A 17,655-nucleotide genomic window follows, 5' to 3' on the forward strand; every position below is an offset into this window, starting at 1 on the left:
TTTGTGTTAAAATGAAAATGACTTCCTAGAGCCGCACAAAGATCACTTATAAGAACAATACAGAAAGTGATTACATTGTAGAAATTACAAACATATCCCTACAGAACACTAGGAAAAAAACAATTGCCCTAATGATATATAAGCAGAAAGTTATAACTGGGATATAACTCAATAAGTGGCAGTATCAAAGAATGCAAAAGAACTAAATCTCAAACAATTTAGATAAAAGTAAAAATTCGTTACAGACAGCTGATGACTCAAAAAAAATGGTCCTCATAAACACTGATGAAAAACAAGTAAAGAGGGTCAGAAGAATTGTTTCTTGAAATGTGAGGGCAAGGAAGCAGTATTTGTAAATTGATTATTTCTATAACATGTGCTTTTAAGTCTGTGTCATTAAATTAGTAAATTATTATAAAAAGAATCAAATACAAATTCTACAAATGAAAAATACAATAAAATTAAGACCTTGACAACAGATGAGCACAGCTAAAAAGAGACTATGCAAACTGGAAAATAAGTCCAAAGAAAATCACCAGCTTGAAACACACAGCAAGCAAACAGGATGACATACATAGAAAATAGTGTAAGAGATATATGACATATGGTGAAAAAGTCTAAACATTCACATAATTAGAGTCCCACAAGAGGAGAGAGAAAGTGACCAAATCAGGGATATTTCCAAAATAACTTCCCTGACCCTCCAAAAGAGGATAGTAAGCCACATATTCAAGAGCTCTACAATCCACAAGTGGAAATAAAGACAAAGAAAACCACGCATAGGTCCATTGTAGCAAAACTGCTTAAACCCAAGACAAAATGATGTATCAAAAGAAAAACAGAAGTCAGATGACAACAGAATGATATCTTTAAAGTGCTGAAATAAAGTATTTACCAATTTTTACTTCTAATCACAGTGAAAATATTCTTCAAATGAAGGCAAAATAAAGAAATTATCAAGAGAATTCATCAGACCCATATTAAGGAAAGTTCTGATAGAAGGAAAATGATCCTAGATAGAAGCACAACATGAAGGAAAGATGAGTGGCAACAGCAAATATTAAAATGTAGGTAAATCTAAATAAATAATTTTTGTTTAAAACAACAATGTCTTTTGGGGTTTAAAATATAGAGAATTAAAATGTTCAACAGCACAAAAGGCATGAGGGGGTTAAAATACAGTTATGAGGTAATTACTTTCCAGAAGTGTTATAAGCAATAATATATCAGAATCTGATAATTCATGGACACATGTTGTAATTTCCAGAGTAACCAAGAAAAGAATTATGCAAGAATGTATAACTACCAGGCTAATTGAGGGAAAATAACAGACAACCAATTCATTCAGTTATTACTGATTAATACCTCTGTATATGTATATGCTTCTTCAGCCGTGCACTCAGCCTTTGCTGTAGGATTACTTAATGCAAATATTATAGGCCTTTCATTGATATCGGCCATGGCTTTGAGTACATCAGCAGTAAAAAGTCGGCCAGCTCCTGCAACTCCTGTAATAAATAAGGCGGAAAACAGCAACTTCATTACAGATAAAATAAAGCAATTCTTATCAACAGCATTTCTAGAATAGGTTTAACATAACAAAAGCAGAGCCTTAGATCCCACTACAAAAATAGATTTTGCATTGCTGAGATAATGCTATGGGTAACAAAATCCCAAATCTGAACCTCCTGGATTTCATTAACCAATGTCACTATAATAAAAAGTAATAATAAATTTTTAAAAATAAGAAAAGAAAGACAACAAAATGCTAAGTTTTCACTTAAATATCTACCGTCCACCCCAGACATAGTAAACTGTGAAAAATAAAAAAGAGTATAAGACTAATACATCACTATGTCTAATTAGGAAGATAAAACTTGCTACGACATGGATGAACTTTAAGGATATGATGCTAAAGTAAAGTAAACCAGCCACGAAAAGACAAATACTGTATGATTCCACTTATATGAGGTACCTAGAGTAGCCAAATTTATAGATATGGAAAGCAGAATGGTGGTTACCAGGGGCTGGGGGAATGTAGTTGTTTACTGGGCACAGAGTTTCAGATTTGTAAAATGAAGAGTTCTGGAGACTGGCTGCACAACAATGTGAACACACTTAACACGACTGAACTGTACACCTAAAAACGATTACGATGGCCAATTTCATGTTATGTGTATTTTATCACAATTAAAATATGTAAAAAAAAAAAAAAAGGATAACTTGCAACTCAAGGGTTAAATTGTTAAATTCTGTGGTACTTGTTACAAAATAATTTAGAAGGGATAAAAGATCATGCTGACTAAAGCAACCCACATTCTCAATATAGTTCAGTTTAATGACTTTTTATCAAGCCCCTACAATGTCTCAGATACTGTATCAGGCCATTAGGATACAAAAATGAGTATAATAAAAGCACCTTATAGTTAAGAGAAAAACAAAAAAAGTAAATGGAAAACCAGAAAACCTGGAATGGGTGCTAAGTATGCAGTATTGAAGGAGGCACAGCATGCAGGAAGAACATTTAGCCCAGAGTGGGAATCCAGGGATGACTTAAGTGATGCCTCTGCTAAATACTTATCCAGTTCATCCAGTAAGAAGACTTATACTCAGTAGTTAAATAATTAATTTTTAATTCCATATTATAGATTGTCATATAATTAAGAAAAATACTGATCTGGCTGGAGCCCAGTTTTAGTGCTTGCTGTCACTCCTGACTATATGAAATATTCACAAATCTTGGGCAAGTTCCTTAACATCTCTGTGCCTGTTTTTCTTATGTAAAAAAGGAATTTATACTCAGTGTTTTACCATGTGGAGGTTCATGGTCGTATTCTTAGAAGTCCATCAGTTCTAAAACGATTAATTTTCTCTTTTTGTTTCCTGACTCTCCAGGGATGGAGTCAATGCACAGATTCTTAGGCTAGATGATCTTTAAAATTTCTTTTTGTTCTAAAAATTATGAGTTATAATCAACGAAGAAACTAATAATGACATACTTTTCCAGACCATAGAAACTTCACTGTGACTATTTTACTATTAAACATTCAATAGGGCTCTTACGTGAAGCTGATAAAATTCAAAGAAAAATTATACATACAAATCTTACGACTATATAGGAAATGAAATAGCTCCTCTTTTAAAGACTGTTACATTTTCTGCCATGAAGGTAATGCCATGTTAGCATAGTCTCATGGCAGCTATGCAATACCTGACTCTGAAAATGTACCAAAGCTTTCAGCTTTGTTGCCAGCGAAAATCTTTGACTCTGCATAGGATTTACTTGATAAAGTCTGTCAAATGACCTTGGTCTTTTCCAGATTTTGAGACCAACAGTCACACCAATTCTAAAAACAAAGCAAGATTGATTCAACGGCTTCTAGCAATTTAAAATACAAGCAACATACATTAACTGAACTTTACACACTGTAACTAAAATGCTATCGCAAAAAACATCATATATGCTGAAAGCTATGGAAAATCTATCATTTCATTTTTATTAATCCTGCATGGTAGTTATGACTGGCAACACAGAGCTAAGAGAATGAATTGTCAACAACTTTACTTACCAATTATAGTTGAAGGCTTAAGTATGTTTACTGCCTCTTCAAAAGTGTCAGGTATGTTCTCTGGGGCTGAGTGAGCAAATGGTTCCTGATGACTGTCTATTTTAGCTCTCCGTCCCTGAATTTTTACATAAAATACAGTATTTTTTTTTTGGTAAATGCTTATTGAGGATTAACTGAAAAGATATCATTACAAGTCATATACTACTTCTACAAGAGGAATGCATTTTCATTTACTTTCCCCTTCAACCCATATCCTCTAATTCTATCTTCATAGTATCCATAAATCCAAATATAAAACAGAAATCAAATTCCAATACAACCAGAAACTTTCTAATCCCTCTCAAAAATGCATTTACTCTGTAAATTTCTCCTAAATCTATAATGGCATAGAGGCCTACAATCCCTTATCTGGGCTTGATGCTGGAATTCAGAATTTTTCATATTTTAGGAATGTGTTATAATAATGTATCAAATATTACAAATACTTCTGAATGGGTAACCCACAATGGAACAAAACTTACGAAGAGTCACACCAAGTACAAAAGGTTAAGACTACAAAGAGCCTCTCTGGTTTTGTTACCAGATGAATTTCAAAAAAAAAACTATGGGATTTCAGAGCTTTTAGAATTTCAGAATTGCACTTGGACTATCAAGACTTCAGAAACAAGAGGAATAGGGAATTCTGGTTCTAGATGCTTAAAGAAAGAAAAATGCTTTCCTCCCCAAAACCCTAGTCACAAACTATAAAAAGCAAATCCTTAGCAGTGTCACAAAGCCAGGAGAGGTCCAGTGACAAACTAAAACAATGAAGAATTTCTCAATGGTTTAAAGGAGGCGAAACATATTATATACAAAAACTAAGCAGGCCAAGAAATCTATATCCTTATTCGGGCAAAAGAGAAGATGCCCCCTGCAAAGGTGAATTTTTCCATCACAGCTCCAGAATAACCCCAGATAAAAAACTAGTAGCGGCTGGGAAAAACTGCACACCATCATCAGTTGGCTGGGAAATTAATTAAATGCACTGAACTATAGCCTCATCAGAACCAGGGTCTCAGAATAGTGGCTTCTTATGCTTGTACTCCATGAGGACCAGAGCTCTCTCACATGGTGGTTCAACAGGAAACTCTCAAAGTCTCAAAAGGAGGGCAGTGTTTTAGGTCATCAGGAATGACTGAAATCTATAGATCAAGCTACTTGTACAGCCTAAAAAGAAAATATACTCTTAACCTGCAGATGAATAGGGGATTCTCACCTGTGCTAAACAATACTATAATTAATGAAGACCTGACTTGTTGTAAGTATGATCATCACAAAACATTTGTAAAAACCAACATCACAAAAAGAAGCATCAAACTAATTGTGTACCAGTAGAAATACATATCATCCCCCCAACAGCCTTCTAAAAGTATGGTGTCTTACAATCCTTGCATCTTAGATACAAGCAAATGCAGCAGTTACAGCTCATCTGAGAGGGAGCTCAGTTGAATGGGTAAGAGCACAAGCTTCACAGGCTACTGGGGTATGAATCCTATCTCCATCAGTTATGATCTGATGACCTTGGAAAAGTTACCTGACCTTTTTATACTTCAGTTTCCTTATTTGTAAAATTCCGTAGGATTTCTGAGAAGATTAAATGAAATAATATATGTAGTTTTAGCATGAGGTCTAGTATATTTTAAACTACGAGTATTTTAAATTATGCTTAATTAAAGCACACAAGATTTTTCACTCACACACTTTAATTTTTCCTTTTATTTTCTGTACTAATAGAATGTTGGTACTAATTAAGAAGAAAAGATTTCAGAACTGGAGCAAAGTACACTGATAAGATTGCTCCAAAGACATAAATGACCTTTTCTTTCTTTTGTAAATGAACATACTCTAAATGTGGTTTCTATCTCAGAGGTGAGGAGGCAAGAAGTTTACTTTCATATTTTCCTGTAAGAGGGCTCACTTATTTTAAATAAAGAGTGATTATTTAATTTCCTTAGGGGGAAAAAGATATAAATGAAATGTAACTGCCACATCACTATATATGGCAAAAAATATAAGAGCATTGTGTACAAGATAGGTCTGATTATGAAAGTTACCTAACTGGCAGGCATGTCCAGAGGTCACTAAACTAACCTGAAATAGAAGCTATTTGTTATCCATGAACTGGCTTCAGGAATATGAACCATTTCTGGGGAAAGGGTCCATAGATTTCTATTAAATTGCTAAGGGATTATGATCTCCAAAGAATTAATGAATTTTTGATCAAACATCAGATGTCCTGCTAACCATTTAACTAGAAATTTCTGAGTTCCCGTTAAAAACCTAGTTTTAGAAGGGTCAAGTACAATCTCATTTGTATGATTATCTGATCCCTTAAGAGTCAGAGAATAAAACAAGAACAAATGAATCTGGTGACAAAATAGTTTATGATTTGTATATGAAGCAAGCGTCTTCATAAAAGGCACAAGTTTGAGACTGAAGGACTTCTGAGAGAATACTGGAAGGGCCACAACTAGTCCAATACGGACAGTCTAGCGAAAGACAAGACTTTAAGAATTGATGATAGTTTAAACATCAAACTAAAAATATCATTACGACAACATTCTTTTGCTTCTCCAAGTTTTAATACCTTACCTTAAGTAATAAACCAAATTTGTCAAACATCCAAATTTTCTTCTGTGCCTCTTCTTCTGAAAGGCCATTTTCTACCATAGACATAACTATAAGATTTGCAATTCCAAGGGCAGCCTGTCCAAAAAGACATAAATTTAAAAAGGAAAGACTAGAATATGATGCAATATTTGAATTACTTTATATATGAATGTTATCTCTTATGAGAAACTTTTGCTTTATTCTTTCCTTACAAATTACACAAAAGTTGATTCTTTGTGATATTCTCTAAACACATTTTAAATTACCTACTTTACAAAAGAGATCTTAAATTACAAGATCCTTCTATCTCAATGAAATTACGAGCTCATTATGCCCCAATATCCAATGCTAAAGAAAGTGTTGGTTTTAAATTCTAAAAAGCTGACAAAAACTTACCTCTCCTGCTCCCAGAAATAAGATTTTGTGTTCTGAGAGTGATTTACCAAGAGCTTTTTGTGCTGCAAGGAGACCTGCTAGAGCTACTGCGGCTGTCCCTATGAGAGAAATAAAGGTTTTAAAATTTTAAAAACAGTCGCATGCAAAGGGTTTAAAAAGTAGGAATCAAAATCCTAAAGTTTTCTTTTTGCTTTACCTTGAATATCATCATTAAAGGTACAATATTTTTCTTGATATTTTCTCAAGAACCTGAATGCGTTATGATTTCCAAAGTCTTCAAACTGAATAAGTGTGTTCTGTCCATATCTAAAAAACAGCAAAACCCCAAATGATTGTGTTAAAAATACCACTATTAAAATAGCTTTCCTGTCTAATATTCCTCATGATAGCATTAAAAAATGATGTATTGTTAGTTCATTTAAGGCCATCTGGCAATTTTCAGAGCCTATGAAAGACTAGAGTCAAAATCTGGAAATCTATTTCTCATTCAAAAAAATTTATGAGGTGCTTAAAATGAAAGGAGTACCATGGTGAACCTATGGAATATCAATATGTATAACTCTTTCCAAGTGCCTACGAGAGTGCCCGGCACACATAAGCACTAAATAACTTCCTAAAAAAGAGATTTTTGTCCTCATCTCAAAAAGTATGTATTTATTATGTATATTCTCATGACATTAGCAGTTAAACAGCAACACAAGAAATATACAAATGAGGCAAAAAATTATTGCTGTATGAGTTCATTGGCATTCAGAAAAAAAAAAAATCAGTCATCTTGGTGAGAAGGGGTATAAGGGATGGCTTGAAAAGGAAGTGGGACTTTTTGGGGGCCCTGAAAGAACAAAAAGTCAAGAGGTAGGGAGAAAAACAAAGTATATTTTGGTGACCCTAAATTTTCAACAGTCTGACTATATATTTGAAGGTTTATATAAAAAGATAATGGAGAAATTGGTTAAGGTAGTTTGGGGCCAGATAAGGGAGAATCTTAAATGCCAATTTAGAGAATGGGGACTTTATTCTGTATCTGATGTAGAATCACTAAAGGCTTCAGAGAAGGGAAGAATTCACATTAAGACTCCCTTCAGGAAAGATGTGTAGAACATGTTAGTGTGGGGAGAGATGAGAAAGACAGGGGCAGCTAGGAGGCTACTGAGGTATGAGGCCAAAAAATTCTGAAGTAGAGGCCATAGGAAGTAAAAGGGATACTTATGAGACATTAGAAAGAACAGATAGAACTTGAAGTTAAGTGAGAAGTTTGTTAAAATGCCAAGGCATCCTAGATGACTAAGAAGATACTATTTGATTGTCTAAGGTAGGCAAGTGACAGGAAAGGTGGGAGATGGAAATTTCTGAGATGATGAAAAGTTTAGTTTTAGATATGTCAACTTTGACTCCGAAAAAAAACTAATTTCTTAATATCGTCTATGTACCAGTAATTTAAAAGGTAGGGCAGGGCTAGGTCATAAGGTAAAGAGTTTGGACTTTATCTTATGGCGATTAAAAAACAGGGCGATTTCAAGCAAAAGAATGATATAATGAAGTACACATTTTTAAAAGATTACTATGGTGGAAGGATGAAGATGAACTGGAAAAGAGGAAAATTGGAGAAAGGTTTAAAAGAATCCAGAAAAGAGATGAGAATCTGCATGAAAAAGAGATCTATTTCTGAGGCATTTAAGTGGTAGCACCAATTGGATTTGAGGACTGACATTGTGTAGGAGGTTGACAGAGAAAAAGGAAGACTCAGAGATAACACCAAGTCAGTTTTGGTAACAGGGTGAATGTTACTGCCACTAATATAGAAGCTGGATACATAGGAAATAAGCAGTTGGAAAAGGAAGGAGTTGTTTTGGACACGAATATGAATGGGCAACAGAATGTCTGTATGGTGAATTCCAGCTGTTAGAAATACAGCCCTCAGAGACTGGTGGGGCTCCACAGATGCGTTTTCATGGGTTTCAGTGTCACATGTGTAAAGGTCATAGCTTGCATGACTCTAAGAAAACTATGTACTCATCCACATTCAATAACAGAGAGCAAGAAGAACCCATGAAGATGACAAAATAAAGAAAAAGGTGGGAGAAAGGCCAAGTTAGGAAAGTCTTCTAACAGTCAGAAGAGAGAACTTCAAGGATATAGGAGTGGAAAACCTGGTCAGATGCTGCAGAGAGGTGGAGAGAGAAGAGGGCCGAACGGAAGTGAATTTAAAAGATGAAAGCTGTGTAAAAGAGTTTCACTGGAATGGGGAAGTGAGCCTGGATGCCAAGGGCTGAAAGAACTGGACAGTGAAGTTATGTATAAGAGTGGTGCGTGCAGACTTCAGTCAAGATGTCAGGTAAGTCAGGAAAGCAAGGCATGTATTAACTTGTACCAGCACATCTGATCAGGCAAGAAAGAACCAAAGTTCTCAAAAATTGAATCTCTTTCTACCTATCTTTACAAGAGATAAGGAAAACAAAACAAAACTGTAATTTTTTTAAAAATTAAAGATGCTTTGATATATTCAAACTTAAAAAAAAAATACCTGTCAGTAATGGCTTTCATAAACTCATCAATCAAATCATCGTAACGTTGCGATCGATCCCTTTTCTGATATAAGCCCATGTAGAATGGATCTTTTAAGAGTGCCTATAAAATTGACCAAATGTAGAAATAAGTCATTTTGTTACATAACCAGTTTAAACATATTCTATAAAATAAAAATTGTAGGGGGGTTGGTGAGCTGGGAAAATGAGGTGAAGGGTTAAAGAAGTACAAATTAGTAGTTGACAGCTGGGCACAGGGATGGGGTGCACAGCGGAGGGAATGCAGTTAACATTAATATGATGGCTAAGTGGAGGGCCAGGGGAGGGAGGGAGCAATTGGGGGGATCGTTTTATGAACAATATAGATGTCTAACCAATGTATTGTATACTTGAAACTAATTTAAATAAATAAACATATATAAAAAATTTTTTAAAAATGCAAAATAAAAAAATTACTACTATAGTTTTCTAAACCTTATTGCCCTTCTTCAAGAAATGTTTAAAAGGCTTAATTTACTAGTATTTGTAAAAATATTAAAAGCAGAGTTTAAGACAAAGATTAACATTTTCAAATGAGAAATGTAAAAAGAAAAATTTTTTTTTAATATGAGAGGAAGATCAGAGGGGGAAAATGATTTTACTCACCGGATTATCAGTTCCCACATCAATACACACCGGCAGGCATCTATCAGGCCGTATTCCTGCACAAGCTGTATACAAACAAAGTTTTCCTACTGGAATTCCCATTCCATAGACACCCAGATCGCCGAGACCCAGAATTCTCTCTCCATCAGTCACCACAACAGCCTTGATTACAAAAAATCAAAATATATAAATTAAAAGCTGTGAAATTTAGGACATTAAAGAAAAGCATTTTAAAAAGATTTTCTTTACATTTTCACTCTCACTTTTAAAAATAAAATTGCTTCTTGACTAACTTCCAAAGCATACCAATCAAGTATACTTAAGATTCTAGGATTTCTACAATCTAGATGTCAAAAAGAGAATTAGCGAGATTTGATTTTCTCTGTCTTTGGTTTAAGAACAGAATGCTTCTGACTGAAGGATCAACTTAAATGTCTTCTCAAAGACTAAACAAGAGAGAGGAGAACAAACTTCTGATAAAGAGATTAACTGTAAGAGAAAAATAAGATTTTAGAAAGAAACAACATGTTACTCTAACGTAACAACCTAGGCTGAACAAGAAAAACCTTAGCAATGGTGATGAAGGAAAAGATCCTGAATAAAAACTATATCTACCTACAAGGTTTAAAGATAATACTATGAGTTTAATTATCTGACCAATTTTTTTTCGGGATTCTCAGAACTAATGATTATTCATCAAAGACTATTTTAGTGAAGAAGACATGTAATAAAGGCAAGTAAGATTACTGCACGTAATAAACACTAAAGCCTAACAGATCGTAAGTCATTAGATTTTATTTTACAAAAGACAGCCAGATTGACCAATATTATTTGCTAGATTTGCAACTCTGAAAAGTTTTACATTTGTTTAAGGATCTGAACCTATCTTAGATTTAGAAAAAAAAAAACAAAAGGCATAATAAATCCTCTCTACTGCCCGCCAAATAAGTTTTTATGACATTTTAATAATATAGTATTATTTGATTAATATCAATTGAAATGGAATAATATTAATTGAAATAGAAAATAATAATACTAACTGAAGTAGAAAAGGAATATAGAGAAGGCAGGCAACACCAGCGGTGCTGACAGCGAGCAGGCTCACCCTGTGCACTGGAGCTCCAGTTTCTTCCCCAAAGTCAAACTCTGTACCAGTAACCCATTTTGTAGTTATTACTATCATGCTCTCCTCAAAGCACTAAATCTACATGTATGGAAGTGCAAAAAAAATCAGAACAACAATAAACTGTTTCTGGAAATTTAGAGGTAACTTACAAGGAAAGAAAAAACATTGTGAAAAGGAAGGTTGTGCTATTAGTACCTTAACATGATTTTCTGGCCAGTTATCCACAATTGATCTAACATGACCTCTGTCTGAGATTGAAATAAATAATCCCCTGCAACAGAACAAAAACACCTTTGCATTTCACAACAGTTTTTTGCTTTTTCTAAGTCTTTGTTCATAATTGGAATAGTTAGATATTTTAATAAAGCATAAAGACACAGTATAATTTCGAAGCAGATTTAGCAAAGTCACACTGGTTTATTTTCGAACATTTCCAACTACTTCAAACTATACTTGCATTGCTCGCATAGTAGCTGCAACAAAGATTATTAAATGATGTGATCGTTTTATGAAAAAAGAAATGTATCCACATATCATTTTCAAATAAACTCAATACACCTCCAATAAAAGGCAATATAAAAATAAACCACCAATGCAGGATAGCATAAAATAGCTAAATAAACTACTGCTAAAATGCACTGAAACTGAATATTTGAAATTTGAAGGAGCCGGAAGGAGCTGAAGGAAAAGAAAATCACATTAATTTCACATAAAAGATAACATCCTTGAAGCATTAGAAAAAGTGAAGAGTTCTTTTAAATACACAGTATACTGTCATCCAACAGAGATAATCGATCCAGATTTCAAAAAAGAAAGAGAGGAAGGGAGAGGGAAGGGAGGGAGAGAGAAGGGAAAAGGGAGAGAGGAAGGGAAGGAGAAAGAAACATAAGTTCTAGGCAGCAATGCGGGCCAACAGGTCCCCAGGGCCTTCAAAGTGGTTCTTAAACCTAACTTTCTCATTGATATCTTACCTTTGACATTACTATCCTAGCTCAAATCAACTTAAACAGTTTCTCGACCATGGCTGCATAATAGAATCATCTGATGAGCTTTTTAAAAATGCCAGGGTCTCACTCCCAGAGATGATGATTTAGCTGGCCTGGAGTTCAGATTAATTAACCCACAAGATTTACCGACCACTTTACAGGTAAAAAACAAACAGAAAAACCACTGCAGCATGAATGACGCACAGTATCTGCCCTCACTCAAAAGTCATTCTCTCTCTGTTTCCTATTACTCCTCAGCTCTGGGTGCATCTTGGAATCACATCAGGAGCTTTATGAAACACCAACAGTTGGGCCCAACTCTAGACTAACTGAATCAGAATCTCTGCAAGTGGGGCCCAGGCACCAGCATTTTTTAAAGTTTCCCTTTGTTTTTTTTTTTCTGGATTGAGAACCACTATTCTAAGTGAAAAAGAAGCTGAACGGCTGGATAATAACCATGGAAATGTTTTAGCCACATTAACTGATGGCATCACACAGGACAGAAAAGACAGTGTTCTCAACATGTCTTCCAGGGACTACCTGCAACACCATCACCAACGGTGTTCCTTAAGTCCGGACTCCAGACCTTTCTCTTTTTCATCAGAATCTTGGTAATGAAAAGGAGAGGAAAGCTGGCAGGAATCAAGATTTTAAGTGAGTCCCACAGGTTTTTTGTATGCACATTAAAGTCTGAAAGCCACTAGACTAGATAGAGGGAGAATGAAAATAAATACTATTACATAATGAATTTCTACATTTTTATCAACGTGCAAGTAGGACATGGGAAATATATAAGGATTAAGGAAAATGACAGTTTAGACGAACAAGACATGAATACTCAAATTAAGTAAAAATAGCAGCTATATAATGCTTATAAGTTTACAAACAACTATCATATCAGTTTCCTCATCTGACCTTCTTAGTAGCTCTTTGATAGGTACTCGTATCCCTATTTTATTATGCGAGAACAGACTCAGAGGCATAAAGTGACTTGCTCAAAGACTCAAGTCAATACCCGCTCCAGTCCCTTTCCACTTAAACTATTTGGAAGTGCTAGAACTATCTGAAATTAAAATTCATTAAAGTTCATAAAAAGAACAAACAGTAGCAATTAAAGCTGAGAAAAAAATGAGAATCAATCTCTTAATTTGGCCAGATTATCAAAATATTATTAATTCTGGAGAATGTGCCACCAGAATTAAGAGTACCTTTTTTTTTTTTAATAACTTAAACAAGGTTAGGAAAGAATGATGCTATTTCTACAAAAATAAAAGATATGAATGTGATGCATTTTTATTAATCTCTTTTTGTCCAAATTAAGCTTTTGTGAGATGAGAAATGTGGTTGAGATAAGACAGCAACAAGTAAAACAGAAATGTAATAGGTGACATGGAGTGATATTTTTCCTACACAATAATCATTTTCAAATATATTTTTAAAAATAAGCCTTACTTAGGTCTTCTAAAGATGTGTCCATATTGGGAGCAGGCAAGACCAACTGTCGGTGTATATACAATGGGCATTAGACTTTCAATATCATCTTGCAGTATTCTATAAAACAATTTCTCATTTCTTTCTTGTATTCCCATTATATAGATGTATCTGAAATTAAGCACAGTAAATAATGTCTATATCAGCCAGTATAACATTCAAAGTTTTGGCCTTTGAAAGTTAAATCTAACCATCTAAATTGAGGATCACCCCTCTCCCAGAAAATAAAACCCTAAATTATCATAACTTAACACTCAGGAGTAAAAATAAACAAAAATTAAAATGTACTTAAATGGCAGATGATGATTATGATTAAGAGAATAACAACGGAAACAAAAGCCAACATTTACTGAGCCCTTCTGTGAGTCAGGCTCTGTACCAGGCACTGGAAATGCAAAGATTATCATGACTCCTTTCCGCCTGCGCTTTAAGGACTCAATCTTCAAGGTGACTGACATGTAAATAAGGAAGCGAAATAAAGTGACATTCGTTCAAATATTTCCTAAAAAAAAAAGCTAGGCACTATTAAAAACTCCAGGGATGTATAAGAAGAGACCCCATCCTCATGGAGTTTATAATCCTGTAGGCTTATGAACCTAACAGAGGTAGCACAAAGACGACAATGGTCAATTTACATAAATATATAAAAACAGCTTTTAAATAATAAAGTTTAGAAAACGGGAAAATGTTGGCTTGAAAAACCTGCAATCATCCTGAAATATGTCTAAAAGATTCATTTTTTTTTCTTCAAATATGAATCTCCTCCTGTTATCACCTGAACATGGGAACTGCAGAGTCCATTCTTGATTTCTTCCTCTCCCACTCTCCCCTCCCCAAATCTACTAAATCAACAAGTCCTACAGTGTCTACCTGCTAAATATCCTTCAACTCTATCTACTTCCTTTCTCTGCCTCCACCCAGTCCAAGCTGCCATCATTTCTCACTTGGGCAACCTCGGGAACTTTCAAACTAAGTTTTTATATACACAATTCTTCTCCTCTGCTCCAATCTATTCTTCTCTTAAAAACATAACTCTTATCATTTCTACTTTCCTTGAGTGGATCCCAAATACAAATTAAATAAGCTTAAGCACCTAAAATAGTTATCAAGACCTCTGCCTACTTTTCAGCCTCATCTTCACAGTGAACTTAATTCCTCAAATGCATCACAGCTCTTACCTTAGAGTTGCTACCCATGAGGCACCTTTCACCTGGAACACCCTCTGTCCAGGCTTAGTTCTATCCATACTGATGAAAGCAGCTGAGAGAGGCACGCTCTCCGAGGTCCTTTTCTGCCCTTTCCCCATCCCCACCATATGTAAAACACGTTAGATTTTCCTGTTTTCAGGTCTAATAACACCCTTCTCCCTCGTCTGTAACTCTCACTCCACTTCCTGACTTTCTGTCTTCCCTCCAGCTTAGAGGATATCATGAGTTCGGGACTATCGCCTTACATATTTCCATATTTCCAGGAACTAGCAAAGTATGTGGAATACAACCAGTGTACAAATATTTGGTGAATAAATAGGAGAACAGATTCCAGTTAGAAAAGGAATTATATTTTCTATACAGCTACCATGGGCAAAAAAATACCAATAGGTAGAAATGAAAGGGAAGGAGATTCCTCCTTATTATAGGGAAGAAAACTAACAATTGGGCTATTAAGACTACACAGCAGAAATGGTAAGGAAAGAACAGATGACTTAAGCATGTGACAGAGGAAAATTATGTGATTCCTGGATCCCCTTAATATTATTACTTTCACCTTCATTTCACTTTAGTGACTCTTCTGAGTATCTCACATTAGATCTTGCCGTCCTCACCTAAGACTGTTACGGCTCAGATATCCTGAATGCAGTTATTTCACTCTGTGATTCTCTACCTTTCGGCTAGCTATACAATGCTCTCGCTTCGGTTCTTCCAGGGATCTTAAGCTCCTTGATGGCTTCATTTTCTCCCATTCTACTAGTTCCCTCTGGCTCCTCTTTTTTCCTTTCATCTGTGAACTCCTGAAGGCAATGGTTGGAATTTTACATTTTTGTAGTTCCAGAGCTTAGAACAATGCCTGGTACAGAAGAACCCTGAATTAATACTAGCTGAATGAATTAATGGAGCATCTCTGCCAGCCCAGTAAACTCCAAACCTGAATCAATGTTACATTTCATATTTTCTGGACAGAACGACATTAACACAAACGAGATCATGCCACCAGACTTTCAGGGCCTACTCCTTTTAACCTGTTCTTGTTCACTTTCACCTGCATAGCATTTATCACCTCCAAGCATTTATCACTCTCCTCATTAGCTCTATTCAACGTGGCCCTTCTAAATCGTCTACATCATAAAGAAAATCAAGGTCATCAAGTATGATGAGATCTTACAACCTGTGCTCCATCACCTGCATAGTTTATCGTTACTTATTCCTGTCCCCTTTGTTCTTGCCTCAGAAAATGAGCTATTCTTCTTCTCTTGTTCAAGGCCAGGCTTTTTACTTCTGCACTTGACCCTAAGCCCTTTTCCTTTTTCTGGGATCTTATTCCATCAATTACTCTTTCTCTAGGGCTCATTCCTCACAGTTACAAGTGTGTTCAACTTTTCGGCCTGAAATATACCCCCCTTAAACCTGAGTCTTGCTTTACTTACTGTTCAATATCTTTCCTCCTCCTCTTACCCGAACTTCTTAAAAGAGTTTGCACTTCCTCCCCTCCCTTTCATTTCTCAGTTTATTAGTCTCCCTTTTGCCCCATCGCATCAAAGAAACCACTTTTACCAGTCACCAATAATTAATAACTCCTACACTTAACAAACTCAACAAACATTTTTACTCCTGTACACAGACTGATTCCTCTACCCAAAAGACCTGCCTTTCTCTCATCTTCCTGGCTACCTGTAACATACTGTTTAAAATTCAGCTAGGCATCACTTCTTTCAGGAAGCTTTAACTAATTCCCCAGATTAAATCAGGTGCCTAATTCTTTGAGTTTTCAGAATATACTCTGCAGGTACCCTTTTCTCATTGTCCTGCATACTGTGGTATAGAGTACAATGACAGACGTAATACAGTATCTATTGATGAGCTCCCAGAAAACAAGGCTGTGCATTACTGGAGAGGCCATACATTCTAGTTTGCCTGGGCCAGTTCAGTTACTCCTTTTTCACTCCTCAAAGTGTCCTGAACTGGGTAATACGTATTATATGATCACTCTATTTATTATTCACTTTATATCCTCAGTGGTTAATACTGTGATACACACAAAGTAGGCAATCAATAAAAGCTGTTGAATACAAAGGGTGCAAATCAGATGACAGCCTTCGTTTCTAACATCTATTCGAACCTGAAATGCTCTCTCATTTTAAGCATAAAAAAACTGATTTCTGCTAAATTTTACAACAGTAAATACAAGTGAAGTATTCACTGAGGTGAAGGAAACATCATCATTATAAAAATAACAGTTCACTGACTAAAACACAAACTTTATTATACTGTACATTTCTCATGCCATAATAACTATAAAACTCCTAACTTCAGATCGGAACATTAATAAAAAACTAAACATCTAATCAATTCTTACTTTTCCAAGGGACCATTTAATTTTTTCACATTTCTATGGAATCGTAAGGCTTGAATATCTTGCGTCTCTATTTTGGGAGGTAGAAGTCCTTGAAGACCAAGCATTTGTCGTTCCCGTAATGTAAATGCCATTCCCTAAAAAGGAGAAATAAAAGGATTAAAGATGATTACTTATTGGGGTACAATAGTGCTGTCCCTCACAATGTAATTGAAACAAATTTTTTAAAAATATCAATGATATCATTTTTGCCCAGTATGTCAAATATGTGTAAGATTGATGTCTAATATTAGAGAGGGTATTGTAAAAATTATTGTTATATACCATTGCTGGAAATGTAAACTGGTTTAGGCTTTTGAGAAGACAATTTTAAAGTAATTTAAAATCTTTTAGTGAACATACTCTATAAGAAAGCAATTCTACTTCTAGAAAGCCATCCTCAATAAATATCCATAAAGAGGCATATACAATGAGATTAGTTCTAGCACTGTTTCTAGGTCTCTTGGCTATTACAAACTAAAAGTCCATCAATTACGGAACAGTTAAAGAACATATGTTATTTCTATACCATGAAATATCATCACACTTAAACATGTATCTTTATGTGTGTGGTAGAATGATCTCCCAAACATATAGTTAATAAAAAGAAAAAAAAAAAAGCAAGCTGCAGATCAAAACACATACTGTTATGTCAGAAGACC

At 35.0% G+C, this 17,655-nt stretch overlaps 1 protein-coding gene across 1 annotated transcript in view; it reads right to left on the reverse strand.

Annotated features, from left to right (window-relative positions):
• Positions 1 to 17,655, reverse strand: part of ME2 (malic enzyme 2) — a 47,931-nt gene that overhangs the window by 15,369 nt on the left and 14,907 nt on the right. The window contains exons 3-12 of the mRNA XM_011360516.2: positions 16,958 to 17,091; positions 13,349 to 13,498; positions 11,106 to 11,181; positions 9,785 to 9,946; positions 9,139 to 9,242; positions 6,811 to 6,920; positions 6,615 to 6,712; positions 6,201 to 6,314; positions 3,570 to 3,684; positions 1,366 to 1,508 (exon numbers count right to left, since the gene is read on the reverse strand). Coding sequence (XP_011358818.1) covers positions 1,366 to 1,508; positions 3,570 to 3,684; positions 6,201 to 6,314; positions 6,615 to 6,712; positions 6,811 to 6,920; positions 9,139 to 9,242; positions 9,785 to 9,946; positions 11,106 to 11,181; positions 13,349 to 13,498; positions 16,958 to 17,091 — 1,206 coding nt within the window. The remainder of the gene's footprint in view (positions 1 to 1,365; positions 1,509 to 3,569; positions 3,685 to 6,200; positions 6,315 to 6,614; positions 6,713 to 6,810; positions 6,921 to 9,138; positions 9,243 to 9,784; positions 9,947 to 11,105; positions 11,182 to 13,348; positions 13,499 to 16,957; positions 17,092 to 17,655) is intronic.

This window comes from Pteropus vampyrus, unplaced genomic scaffold (genome assembly GCF_000151845.1).
Source record: "Pteropus vampyrus isolate Shadow unplaced genomic scaffold, Pvam_2.0 Scaffold3, whole genome shotgun sequence".
NCBI classification, from domain to species: Eukaryota; Metazoa; Chordata; class Mammalia; order Chiroptera; family Pteropodidae; genus Pteropus; species Pteropus vampyrus.